This window comes from Anastrepha obliqua, chromosome 3 (assembly GCF_027943255.1).
Source record: "Anastrepha obliqua isolate idAnaObli1 chromosome 3, idAnaObli1_1.0, whole genome shotgun sequence".
Classification (NCBI taxonomy): Eukaryota; Metazoa; Arthropoda; class Insecta; order Diptera; family Tephritidae; genus Anastrepha; species Anastrepha obliqua.
In genome coordinates, this window is record NC_072894.1 from 7,435,042 (window position 1) to 7,449,398 (window position 14,357).

At 37.2% G+C, this 14,357-nt stretch overlaps 1 protein-coding gene across 5 annotated transcripts in view; it reads right to left on the reverse strand.

Moving 5' to 3' along the window:
• Window positions 1-14,357, reverse strand: part of LOC129241657 (protein draper) — a 98,053-nt gene that overhangs the window by 14,658 nt on the left and 69,038 nt on the right. For 4 of the 5 annotated variants that reach the window (XM_054878106.1, XM_054878108.1, XM_054878107.1 and 1 more), the window contains exons 3-7: window positions 11,756-12,160; window positions 11,516-11,679; window positions 8,471-8,602; window positions 2,556-2,802; window positions 1,310-2,349 (exon numbers count right to left, since the gene is read on the reverse strand). In XM_054878106.1, coding sequence (XP_054734081.1) covers window positions 1,310-2,349; window positions 2,556-2,802; window positions 8,471-8,602; window positions 11,516-11,679; window positions 11,756-11,898 — 1,726 coding nt within the window. In that variant the 5' untranslated portion in view covers window positions 11,899-12,160. The remainder of the gene's footprint in view (window positions 1-1,309; window positions 2,350-2,555; window positions 2,803-8,470; window positions 8,603-11,515; window positions 11,680-11,755; window positions 12,161-14,357) is intronic. The other variant, XM_054878109.1, reaches the window with a different exon arrangement.

Here is a 14,357-nt window from a genome sequence, read left to right on the forward strand (position 1 = left end):
AACAGATTTATGATACATTATTTTGCGGCGACAGCACAGCGCGATAGCCCAGCGGCTAGCAATGTGGGCTTCCGATCCGAAATCCTTGGTTCGAATCACAAGAAAATTTTTTTTTTTTTTTATACATTTATTTCATTTTGTTTTATGATATGTTTATGAGCAGATTTTTTTCATGGCAGAAATACACTCGGAGGTTTGCCATTGCCTGCCGAGGGGCGACCGCTATTAGAAAAATGTTTTCATTAATTTTGCTTTCACCGAGATTCGAACCAACGACCTCTCTGTGAATTCCGAATGGTGATCACGCACCAACCCACTCGGCTACGGCGGCCGTCAATCAAATGTCATATTTACAAATTACATTCGATAAGAATGCAATAATAAACGACCGCATTACATTCACGACGACACGCCACGCCAGTCTTTTAACAGATGGCGCTGGCATAGCGTGAGTTTTACGTAGTTTAGCGTAGTTTTACTCCTCACAGCGTTTCATCCACGCCACGCTTTTAACAGATGGCGCTGGCGTAGCGTCACATGTCGATGAAACGCTATGGTTTTACTCCTCACAGCGTTTCATCCTTCGAGACAAAAGAAGTTTCACTTCAAAATGTAGTATTTTTTCGGACCGTTAAATTCAAAAAAGGGCCAAAAAAAGGTTTTTCATCTTTGTCAAAAATTTTTTTTAAGTTCGTAGTTCACACGATAACGTTCACGATCGACGTTCACACGATGTTCATACTGAACACGAACTCTTTTGTCTTTCTGACTTCAGAAAGGAAACCGTGCCGCTAGCGACATCCCTTTTTTGTGAAGACCATTTTTTGAAGGCTGATAACTTTTTGAACGAACCTCGCCTCGTATGACCAAAAAAAAATTTTATTTTTCAACAATGAATCAAAAAATAAAAAGCAAAAATAAAAAATTTCTTTTCGTTTCCCTTTTACACGCTTTGAAAGAAACATCCAAAAAACACCCCTTCAAATGAGGCGAGGGCCTTAAGTTAAACTAATGGTGTGAAAGGTAAATATTATAAATAAATGGAAAATACTTAAGATGAAGTCATAACGCGCACTTAAAATCACCAAATTGCAGGTACAATTGTTTACCTTTTCGAATTCTTCGTGTAATATTTTGTATAATTTTAAGTTAACGCTTTGACCTCTTCTCAGATAGTCTTAAATTCGATGCGGTTGTAGTATGAAGGAGTGTGATCGGTTGTGAGTATGTATGCATGAATGAATGTGTCTAACTAATGAGGGGAATTTTAGACGATGCAGCTGCTCCACCCACATAACGAAACACCTACCTCCCCAGCCCTGCTTGCACACACATTTTCCCGTGGCCGAATCACAGGCGATCGTATTGCTGGCATCGCATTCGCATTGCAATTCACATCCGAGGCCAAACGTGAACGCCTCACATTTCTGATCACATTTTTCGCCAGTCCAGCCAGGTGCACAAGTGCATGTGCCGTTTTGCGGATTACAACCTGCATTATTTTTGCAATCACACTTGAATTTACAATTTTCACCATAATAGTTTAAGTCGCAAGGACGATCACATTTGATGTTTCTCCAACCGGCAGTACAACTACATTGTCCCGTTTCGGGTGAGCAAGCGGCGCCATTCTCACAATCGCATTTTTGAGCGCAATCCTGTCCATAACGTCCCTCCGCACAACGCTCTGCGCATCTCTCACCTTGGAAACCCGGTGCGCATATGCAGGTACCATTGATCGGCGAACAACGCGCGAAATTTTCACAATCACAATTCAATTCACAATTTGGTCCGTATTTAAGGAATGGGCATGGCCGATTGCATTGGGCACCACTCCAGCCATCCTTACAGTAGCACTTGCCCGACTCTGGATGACAGAGGTGCGTATTGACAGCATCGCAATCACAAGTGTTGTTACAATCATCGCCGTATTTATCGAAAACACAAATGCGTTCGCTGCAGTCATCGCCGCGCCAACCGGGCGCACATTGACAAGCGCCTGTCGCCTTGTCACAAATTGCGTCATTTTGACACTTGCATTTCTCCGTGCAATTCACGCCGTAAGTGTTGAATGGACACTCTTCATAGCAGAGCTCACCCAAATAGCCCGGCGGGCATTCGCATTTGCCCGTTATGTGATGACAGGGCCCACCTTTGAAGCACTCGCATTGTTCTTTACACTGCTTGCCAAAGAAGCCAACCGGACACTTATTGGCGCAAACATCGCCCGTCCAACCCTCGGGGCACAAGCAATTGCCACTCTTCGGATCACATTTACCGCCATTCTGACAACGACAATCTTGTTTGCATTGCATGCCATGTTTGCCGTCGGGGCATAGATCCTCACATCTTTGCAAATGAACACACAATAAAAAAAAAAAACAACAAAACAAAATGTAAACAATTTAACAGGTAAACACTTTGGGGAGAAAAATTTGTATGCGAGTAGCCACGCATTATTAAATGGCTAGCCGAAATGTATAAGCACACATATGCAATGCACTTGTATATGTGTGAGTTAGTAACGCGAAATATTTCAATAGCAACCAACTTACAGTGGCCCCGTAAAGCCAGGCGCACAATTGCATTCGCCCGAAATGTGATGGCAGCTGCCGCCATTCTCACAGCGACACTCCTCCATACACTTGGCACCGTAGCGATCTGGCGCGCATGTATCGCCACACTTCTCACCCGTATATCCTTTGGCGCATTCGCAGTCACCGGTGGCCGGATCGCATGTGGCATTGTTCATGCAATCGCAGGGTTTGCTGCAATCGCGTCCCCAATAACCCGCTGGGCAATCTGTATTAGAATTTATGGTTGATTATTTAGTTGCATATGTAAGTATGTACAGGTATTGTTGTTGTGCCTTAATTCTGAAGCGTATTGCTTTTGTTTGATATTTATTTAAAGCTGCAGTTGGTATCAGTCATTTACTAGTACAATTAAACATTCAGACAGCCATATTAGCGCTAGTTCACAGTTATGGTGCTGGACACGCTCACTTTGAAAGCGAATTGTTCATTGCTTGACACCGAACTTTGGAAGGGGGTAGAAAGGGATCTTTAGGGGACTTAAAGGATTTGCACCCAAATGCGGTTAGCGTGAATGTAAGGCATGTGAAATGTTTTGGGTTGGAATAAAAAAAAATGTATTGCTTACAAAAAGCGAACGCAAAAGCACAAAAAGCGAAAGCAAAAGCACAAAAAGCAAAATCAAAAGCACACAAATCTAAAGTACATAATATCGAAATTAATAACAAATTATGTGCTAAAGCTAGGTGATACGGCAATAAAATACACTTTTGCTATAACAACAACAAAGGAGTTGTCTTATTGTAAATTATTTATTAATTACACTACGTAACCATTTTTTTTTACATCAGCCAACGAAATTTTTTTCTTATATTCCTTGACCAACCAAGCACAAAGATCGCATTGAAAATCGTGCCCATGGCAGTCGGTTCTACGTTACCGGAACGACGCGGATTTATATCCGGCCAAGGACTGTCACTTCAGCAACTTTCCCCGTACAACAACAACATCGCATTGAAAATGCTTTACCAAAATACTTTTCCAGCTGTGACTATTTGCAAATAGCTCAAATTAAATGTAATAAACTTATTGGAACGAAGTTGGAGCGAATGTACAGGGTGGGCCAAATAAGGCCTACTAATGTTAAGCACAGATAACTTTTTTATTTTTTGACATATTTATTTTTCTCTTTTTGTAAGTTATAATTGAATTGTTGGAAATTTATTATGGAACCTAAAATGATCGAGTTTTTCTATTCTTACACGATTAGCCACACAAATTGATATTTTAAACAATGTTTTGATGTCGGATGAAGCGCATTTCCATTTAAATGGTTATGTCAACAAGCAAAACTGTAGATTTTGGGGCTCTGAAAATCCAAGGGCAACACATCAACATCAGTTGCACCCATCTAAATGTACTGTTTGGTGCGGTGTTATGGCCACTAGAGTTATCGGTCCATATTTTTTCGAAAATGAGGATAAAACGCCGGAATCGATTTCAGGAGCTTTTTACAGAACATTGATTGAAAACTTTTTGCGGCCTATCCTAGTTTGTGGCAGTATCCTAATTTGTGGTTTCAACAAGATGGAGTAACTGCGCATACTGCTAGGCAAATTTTTGTCGAACGTCTGATTTCCAAAAATTCAGATTTCCCTTGGCCATCTCGTTCGCCAGGTTTGACTGCCTCCGACTTCTTTTTATGGGGATATTTAAAAGTCAAAGTGTATCTTAATAAACCAGAGACTATTAGAGAGCTGAAGCAAAATATTCGCGGCGAAATACTGAGCCTGAAACATTTCGTGGTGTTATGTAAAACGCGTTAAGAAGAGCCAATCTTTGTATCGAAAAAAATTGTGGACATTTGTCTGATGTAAAATTTCATACATAATTTCCATAATATATATTCAATGTAAAAAAACAATTAACCAAAATAAATGATTATTGCAAAAGTTATTTGTGTTTAACACGAAAAGGTAAAAAGACAAGGCGCGCCAATCCCAGACGTTTTTTCTAACTCGAGTACCTACTAAAACTAAATGATTCTAAATTGATGATTCCTGTTCAAATTGGAATCTTTGTATACAGGGTGGTCCATATAATGTTTTTTGCAATCATATGTTATTTTTACAGTGGAAGCTTTTTTCAGCTAAATATCTTGGCAGATAGTCACTATCATATCTCCTCGGAACGAAATGAATCAATCGCCTTAGGCTTGAACAACGTAGAGCTCGAAAAATCATTTTCTGTGACGAAACGCATTTTTATCTCGAAACGAATCGATCGTACAACCCACAAGAGATGGTCGAGAAGTAAATTCATCCTCAGCAAATGGCAGTTCGGTGCGGATTTTGGAGCTACAGAGGCATTATAAACAATTTTTTGTAGCCGGAAATTAAAGGCCTGTGCTTGGATGATTTTTGGTTGCAGCAGGAGGACGCGCCATGCCAAAATCGATATTTTGCGCACCAAGTTTGATAATCGGAGCAGCGATTTGACGCCGTTAGACTTTTTGCTGCGGAGTGTCGTTAAGAAATAATGTTATGCGAACAACCCATAAAAGATTCAGGCACTTAGGGCTAATATCAAACAAGTCAATCGTAAGATAGAGTCAGAAATCGTCAATAAGCTTTTGGAAAAGTTTCAAAACAGGATTCGCTACGACATTAATGAAATCATGTGCCTTAAATTATGGCAATATTTGCTGTTTCGCACTAAACGGATAGTATTTATTTTTGTAATTTTTAAAGAGAACCCACTATATAGATCACCCTTAACATGCATTGTAAAAAAATCGATTCAACGAAATGTGATGAAATTTTAAGAATTGTTTTTCATTTATTTTTGTACGTGAGCACTAAGGGTGGTTAAATTTCAAGGGCCGATGTTAAAAGTGAACCACACCTAAACGTCAACGACTCCGTTGGACTTTTTTCTTTGGGGTTATTTGTAAGAAAAGGTGTACGTCGATAAGCCAGCAACAATTCAAGAGCTAAATGATGAGATAATTCAGCACATTAACGGCATAGAACCTCAATTATGCTTCAGCGTCATCGAAAATATGGACCATCGAATGGAGGTGTGTCGCCGAGGCCATTTGGCTGATATTGTGTTCCACACGTAATTGAGCCATACCAATATTACGAGTATCATAATAAAGAGAAATGACAATAATTTCCTAAAAGAATTGTATTTTATTCAAAAACAACACCGGCCCTTGAAACTTAACCACCCTTTACAACACATGTGCTCAAAAGTCCCAGGCCTAACACATATATGGCACTAGTTTTTTTGCATTCACCTCTTTTTAAGTTAGTACTAACCTTAAAAAGACAGCTGCTAAAATTTCATGATATTCTACTCATTAATTCCTGAGTTATTGTGCTAAGAGTGACGCTACTTTTGTTATTTTCAAAACAATGAATCAAAAAGAATTTCGTGTTTTATAATAATAATTTTACACTGCCTCTTGATGGAAAAATATACCGTTCAAGCGAATCAATGGCTTGAAGAGTGTTATGGGGACTCCGCGGACAATAACAAAACGATGGTTTGCTGACTTCAAAAGTGGTCGTAGAGACACCAATGATGCACAACGCAGTGGACGTCCAAATGAGGCGGTAATACCAGAAAACATCAAAAATATGCACAAAATCGTTTTAAATGATCGAAAAGTGAAGTTGCGTAAGTTTGCTGACATCGTAAAGATATCAAAAGAAGGTGTTGGCTTTATATTGCAGGAACATTTTACCAGGAGAAAACTCTGTTCAAAGTGGGTGACGCGTTTGCTCACTGTTGACCAAAAACAAGAACGTATTGATGATTCTGAGCAGTGTTTGGCCATGTTTAAACGTAATAAACCGGAATTTTCAAGTCGATATGTAACAATGGACGAACCATGGATCCATCACTTCACTCCGGAATCAAATCGATCGCCATCTGAGTGGACAGCAATTTGTGAACTGGCAATCGAGTGGTAAGGTTACGGCTGCGGTATTTTGCGATATGCGTGGTGTAATATTTATCGACTATTTGGAGAAGAGAAATACCATCAACCATGAATATTATATAGCGTTGTTGGAGCTTTTGACGGTCGAAATCGGAAAGAAACGTCCGCATATGGCAAAAATAAAATGTTATTTCTTCAAGGCGACGCATCGTGTAACAAGTCAATCAGCACAATGGGAGCACCAGAACCAGAACCCTGCACCTACTGCTTGTTCACAGACCTAAAAAAATGCTCGCCGGAAAGAAGTTTCGCTCGAATGAAGAGGTTATCGCTGAAACTCAGGCTTATTTTGAGGCAAAAGATGAATCGTTCCACTAAAGTGGTATTGAAATGTTAGAGCAGCGCTGTAATGATTGCGTTGTTCTTGATGCAAATTATATTGATAAATAAAGCTAATTTCGAACAAAAAAAACGCGTTTTCTTTGTTAGGTCCGGGACTTTTCAGGTATGCTTATTAGGCCGGGTTTATTTGTGGGGAGGCAAAAAAATCGCCCATTGCTCAGTGAAAATCATATCCTAGGGATCAAAATAAGAAACTTTGCCGAAGGAACCATACCTCTAAAACGAATTCTGATGTCCCCCAATTTGGGTCGAACTTTTTAGTTTCTTTTCTATAACTCACTTAAATTAATTTTTTCATTTACATATCGCACCCTAAATACAAAAGGGTCACAACTTAAAATTTTCCACACTCGAGCTTGATTTGTTTACAGTAGCACAGAAAACAAACTATGCGACATTTCACGCTGAAATTTGCCATGTAAGCTTATAACAGTCCTACCAAAAACCAAAAAATTTATTTTTACCATATGTCATCCGCGGACCGTTTTATTGATAACGTCTCGTTCATATTTGAGTAGAAGGGACATTTTGAGTTGTGACCCTTTTGTATTTAGGGTGCGATATGTTCTGACTAAATAAATTTCTTAAGAGAAAAAATAGATATTATTATAAATGAATAATAAATATTATTATAAATAAATAAAAATAAAGAAAAAACATAGCCATTTAGCAGATTTTTTCATGTAAAGGCCAAAAATGGTGATATTTTGAAATTGGGGGACATCAGAATTCGTTTTAGAGGTATGGTTCCTTCGGCAAAGTTTCTTATTTTGATCCATAGAATACGATTTTCACAAGCAATGAGCGATTTTTTAATCGAACCGCCCTAATGCTTATATATGACATGATATAGGTTTTTAAAATTGAAACTGTGAGGATTTGCATTAAACTTATAGTGAGTTTCTATAACAAAAATTTTAAAAGAAGACAAACAAATACCTCAAAGAAGAGTTTGCGAAACGTTTTATTCTGTTACAACAATAACGAATCTAAAATTTCCCGCGATTAACTTCATAAGCACAAACTTTTATTTTCCTTAAATCGTTAAGCCGATTTTTTAGAAAAAATTTAACGCCTTTCTGTTCTGATTTTGGCACAAAAAAGAAGTTTCTATTACGAAAAAATTATTCTAGTTTCAAAAAAGTGTCGATTTAGAAAAAATAATAATAATAAGTGGACCCAATGATTTATTTTGCATAGTGAAGAAATTTCAAAGATTAATTTGTGATACTTTTGATAATTCTTGCGGTCAGTATTACTGCTGCAAAATAAGTTACTGGACTAGATTTTTATAATATACAAAAAAATAATACTAATATAATAACGAAATTCTGGATTCAAATTATCGGTGAAAACATATCCATCGACATTAATAATAAAAAATATATGTCACGTAGTGTAATCGAAATAATTTAAAAAAAAAAACGCCAATAAACGAAAACATAACAAATCCAAAGCAAAAGCAAAAGCAAAAACAAAAAAACACAACAACAAAAGCAACAGTAGACTATTTGGACAAAATACAAATATACGATATGCAAAAACTTGTTATGTATGTATGTAAGTATGTGAAAATGTAACGAACTTATGTCGCACGTCTCGCCACCCCAGCCTTGTTCGCATTTGCACTTCTCCGGTGCAATACATTTGCCATGTTCGCATTTTTTACTGCATTCGGGAACGCAACCATCGCCATTCAGATTTTCTGTGTAGCCATCTGGAATTGTAAAAAATTTTAGTATATCCATCGAAATCCAGCAATTAAAAGTTTTGGTGAACAACTAAAAATTTGCTCCTACCAATGAAATTTTAAAATTCAATTATTTTTTATATAAGATGTACTACTATACCTATATACATTTTAAAGAATATATGTATAACAAAAGCGACCGCCGTAACCGAATGGTCTGTGTGTGACTATCATTCAGTAGGGCTCGGGTTCGACACCCCTGTACAGTGGGCATGAAACACCAAATGATAGAAAAGGTTTTTTTAATAGCGGTTGCCCCACGGCGGGCGCTGGCAAACCCTCGAACTGTATTTCTGCCATGAAAAAGCTCCTCCTAAACACCAAAAACAAAAAGGCACCGTCTAGATATTATTCACTACTGACAGATAGGCGTCACATTTGAAATACCCGTATATTTACCACGTGTAGCAAATTAAGGGGTCACATGGGTTTCGTGGGTTCAAAAAATCGATTTTTTTTTTTTTTTGTTTTTATGAAATTTTACACAGGTGTTCGAGATACAATTTACTCGTGCTTGAACGACGCATTTTTTTCATTTACAACTATTTAAAAAAAAAAATAATATCAAGCAAATTTGACCGAAATTTTCATTTTTTTGGAAAAATGTCTGCCAAAATTCCAATTTTTACTTTTTTTTCTTTCCTTCGTTCAAGCACAAGTTTATGGTCTTAACTAAAACATTTATTTTTGTTTTTTATTCATTTTTGATGATCCTGTCAGGAGTTATGCTGACAACGCGGACGCACCTTTTTTTCAAGGGGTCACCGGAAATGACGTCACAATGGAGGAGTTTTAATTTTTTTTTTTTTTAAATTTCAGAAATTATTCTTTAAATATGTATCTATAACGCAGAAAAAAGTTTGAATTAAATAAATAATTTTTTACATAGAAAAAAAAAATATTGAAAATAGGCTTTTTTTACCCGACGAAACCCATGTAACCCCTTAAAAACTGTAACGCGGCCGCCGCAGCCGAATGGGTTGGTGCGTGAATGCCATTCGCAATTCAGAGAGAACGTAGGTTCGAATCGAAACACCAAAATGAAGAAAAAGTATTTTCTAATAGCAGTCGCCCCTCGGCAGGCAATAGCAAATGTCCGAATGTATTTCTGCCATGAAAAAACTGCTCATAAAAAATATCTGCCGTTCGGAATCGGCTTGAAACTGTAGGTCCCTCCATTTGTGGAACAACATCAAGAGGCTCGCCACAAAACAAGAGAAGGAGCTCGGCCAAACACCCAAAAAAAAGGGTGTACGCGCTAATTATATATAATATATATAAGTTTTTTTATGAAATATGATGCGCCTACCGGTTACGCATTTGAAATATAAGGCGCTCCTGTTGCATCCTATTTATGTACGATTATTCTTGAATACTTCGAATTTGTTTATTTTTATTGCCCAGTAAAAACATATTAAATAATTTTTGATGCGTGGCTAAATTGAGTAGACTATAAATAAAAGAAAAACATGGGCTTTTCGAAATAAAATAAATTTACGAATCGAAGATCTGTTTTCCGGTTGAACGCCGAGTATGTACGATTAAGTGTGTGAGCCACTGTACATATAAAAAGTGATCAGATTGGAGGTACTTTTTCCAATAGGGTTTTTTCATAGATCACGCGGGACTACTGTCAAACTAAATACATAGTTTTTTCTGTATTCATTGACATTTCATCATGGCAAGATTTACTACAACAACATTCACAAATCGTAAAACTGTAGTACGAAAATCGACGCTCTGTGGAAAGAGTTCATCGCGCGCTTCGGCCAACTTATGGTGTACATAACCGTCCCACCGAACGCACTATTCGACAAACCAACGGCATAATAGAGAATCATTTTACATTATTCGATGCTACTCCACCGATTACACCACGTACAATCAGAAGTGGCAATATTCGACTGATAAGAGAATTGATTCGGCGCCGATCTCAACAACGTGACCTATCTTATGGCACTACTTGGACGGTTTTACGCAAAGATCTTGGTTTGAAAGCGTATAAAAGACAGCTAGTCCAAGATTTGAGGACGGCCGATCTTCCAAAGAGTCATAATTAAAATCGTTGGGCTCTTAAAAACTCGCCGAAAGTCCGCCATTTGTTACCCGAATTTTGTTCAGCGATGAGGCCCATTTTTGGCTTAATGGGTACGTCAATATGCAAAATTGTCATATTTGGGCTGAAGAGCAGCCCGAGGCCATTCAAAAACAGGCATTACATCCATTAAGAATAATCGTTTGGTGTGGCCTATGGGCTCGAGGAGTCATCGGTCCATATTTCTTCAAAGACAAGGCTGGCGCCAATGTAACAGTAAATGGCGAACGCTAGCGCGCCATGGTAGACGACTTTTTGAAGAACCAGAAATTGAAGCTCGTGATCTCTGCCACCAACAAGAAGTTTTTAACAAGATGGCGCTACTTGCCATACAGCCCGTGATACAATGGATTTATTGCGTCGTCGTTGCGGTTAGCAATTTATCTCTTGTCTCGGACCAGTGAATTGGCCACCAGATCATGGGATATCACCCACACCTTTGAACTTTTATTTGTGGGGGTATGTAAAGTTCAAATGCTTTGTGGATAAACCAGCTTCGATTGAGGCATTGGAAGCCAACGTTTCTAAAGTTATTCTCGAGATACAGACCGAAGTCCTCCAGCAAGTCGCGAGTCATTAAAAATTGGTGTTTACGGATGGCCGAATTACAGCGCAGTTGCGGCCAACATTTCAAAGGGATTATCTTTCAAAAACAAATGTTGTGCATAATTCTACACAAAAATAATAAATATTGTCCAATCAATTCAAAGTTTGGTTGCTTTATCTCAATGTAAAATCCGATACCTCTAAATTGATCACCCTTTCGTACTCATTTTTATACTGACCACAACAAGCGCGCACAATACGGGTTTTCATAAGCGTACGCGTCTTATTCACAGTTCGGTGTTTTATTTGATATGATGAGCAACGCGGTGGTACATTGAGACACCAGACAGTTTGGCGTTCCTGATATGATTGCAGTTCGGTGGTGGTGACCTCAACGGGATAACTAGAAAAATTGTAATTTTTTTTAGTTTTTATTTATAAATACATATTTACATACTCGTATATCTTTAAATACTCACTTCTCACGTTTTTTACAAACATTTGGGCCCTCCAATCCATCAGATAAGTTGACCAGCAAATCTTCTGACAAAACGACGCTTACTCCGCATAGAACGATGAGAAGAGATAATAATTTGGAATATGTTGTTGTTAACGATGGCATTTTGCCTTGAGCTTAGCGGATACGCAGCAGGTTTATGAAGAGAACGAAGAGTGCAGTAGATACTATGTATATGTGTGTATGTACCTATGTATGTATGTTAACTAGTAGTAAAGTAATAAAAGAACAAACAATAAAATGCAATTGCTTTCAATGATTAAATTATTCCACTCATAGTTCCAAGTTCCCAATGTTTATGTGGCTGCTGATTCAGTGGGTACAGGCGCAATGTACTGCATCAGTGGAGAAGGGCACAATTTTTTAACTGCAACAAATGAAAGTAAACAAAATGAGATTAAACTTATATTGCATGTGAATATGAATAATTATTTATGATTAAGTAAACATATTTTTTTATTCGTTTGTTTGTATGGATATTTTATGCAAAGTTCACATTAATGGGGGTTTTTTTAACACAAGAGATCTGGCAGTCAGCAGCTAAAAAAGAGACTAATTTGGGTTTTCGTGTGAGTTCACTAAATACTACAGAGCTTTGAATCTTTCGTTTAGAAGTATTTTTTTAAGCACAATAGTTCGGCAGAGCACTATTAGGCACGTCACAATGGGTCCGTTGCCTCCGTTGCGGCAACGTATTCGACTGACAGCTAAATTGATTATGGGGTTAAGGGTAGTCAGAATTTTCAAAACATAGGATTTTTTTCCATTTTCTTAAAGTATAATACCTTAAAAATATTGTGTGAAAATTTTAAGCGAATCCGATAAATACTTTTCGAGTTATTCAACAACTAACAAAGAGCGCGCGGGCGCTCCGGAAACGATAGCAAAACTTTACCTATACCTGTAAAATATCAAAAAAAAATATTTTTTTTTTTTTAAATGTTAATATAATCCTTTAAGAATGTGTCAAAAATTGTTAGAACGTAAATTTAAGTATTTCTTATATTATAGATCGTCAACCGTGACAACTCTATTCTTTGCGTTCGAGCGCTGGGAGAGGTATAGTTGTATTTAAACTTTAGACGCGTTTTTCTCAAAACTATATTTTTCGAATTGGCGTACACGATAACACGAAAAGTTTAGACCGATCTCCCTGAAATTTTGCACACATCTTTTTTATGATATTACTTTCTATGTGTTTAAAGTTTTCGAAAAAATATTTTTTTAAGCCAAAATATGTAGTAGGAAAATTCGCCCCAAATTCATTTTTTGTTTTTTAAGCATTTTATTCCGCGAATTTCTTTTTTTCATTTATTGTTAATTCATATAGAAATTATGACATTAGTAAACAAACAAATTTTTGGTTTTTTGTATTCAGGTCACTGACGCCGATGCTACAATGCCAGCCGATTGAGAAGCCCCGCTGCGACCTTCCTGGAAGAATTGAGTGTACATCCGCCATTTTAAATGATTAAAATAAAAAAAATAATTTTATATTATTTTAATGTATAAATAAACTGTATGCCAATTCTGCAGAAAATATATTGACTTTTTCATTTTAAATGTGTAAAATGTGTAAAATGTGTAAAATGTAAAATGTGCTGGCAAGCATGCTACTGTTAGTTGCACGAAACCAGATACACAAATGCCCAAGTGCTGTAATTGTGGGGAGGAACATCCGGCAAACTACAGAGGATGCCTGGTAGCAAAGGAACTACAAAAGATAAGAGACAATAAGACAAAAATAGCTCCAACTAATTCAGCTAATCGTGGAAATGCTTTTGTTAAATACACTGAAAATAGACGCAGCACGGAAGTACAAACAGCACAAACAAAAACATATACAGATATTGCAAGAGAAAATATACCCAAATCTCGAAACAATGGAAACAATAGTAAGCAAGAAACTTTTTATAAATCTCTGGAAAAACGTCTGGATCGACTCGAAAAGCTCGCAAATAAAAATTTATAAGGATGGAGAAATCACTTCGAATTATGACATGGAATGCGAACGGTTTAACAAAACATTTGAACGAATTAGAACTAGTTCTTCAAATAGAAAAAGTAGATGTGTGTCTTATATCAGAAACTGACTTAACAACCCGTACATATGCAAAGATGAAAATTAAAGCACTTATTATACAAATCACCCTTTAAACAACGACAGAGGAGGAAGTGCAATTCTGGTTAAAAATAGTATACGACATATTGAAAAAGAAAAAGTTTGCATTGAAGAATTTCAATCCACTAGCATAGCAGTAAATGTCGAAATGAGCGAAATATGCTTAACTGCGGTATATAGTCCTCCACGACATAATACTAAATCAGAGCAGTATAAACAACTACTTCAAAAGCATATGGGGAGACTCATAATCGGAGGAGATTTCAATGCAAAACACGTTCATTGGGGCTCGAGACTCACAACAACTAAAGGTCGTGAACTCTATAAAGCTGCAAGAGAAACTGGCTGTGAATTTATCTCCACCGGCAAACCTACTTATAGGCCAACAGACCAAAATAAAACTCCAGATCTAATTGACTTCTTCATTGTAAGAAAAATTTGC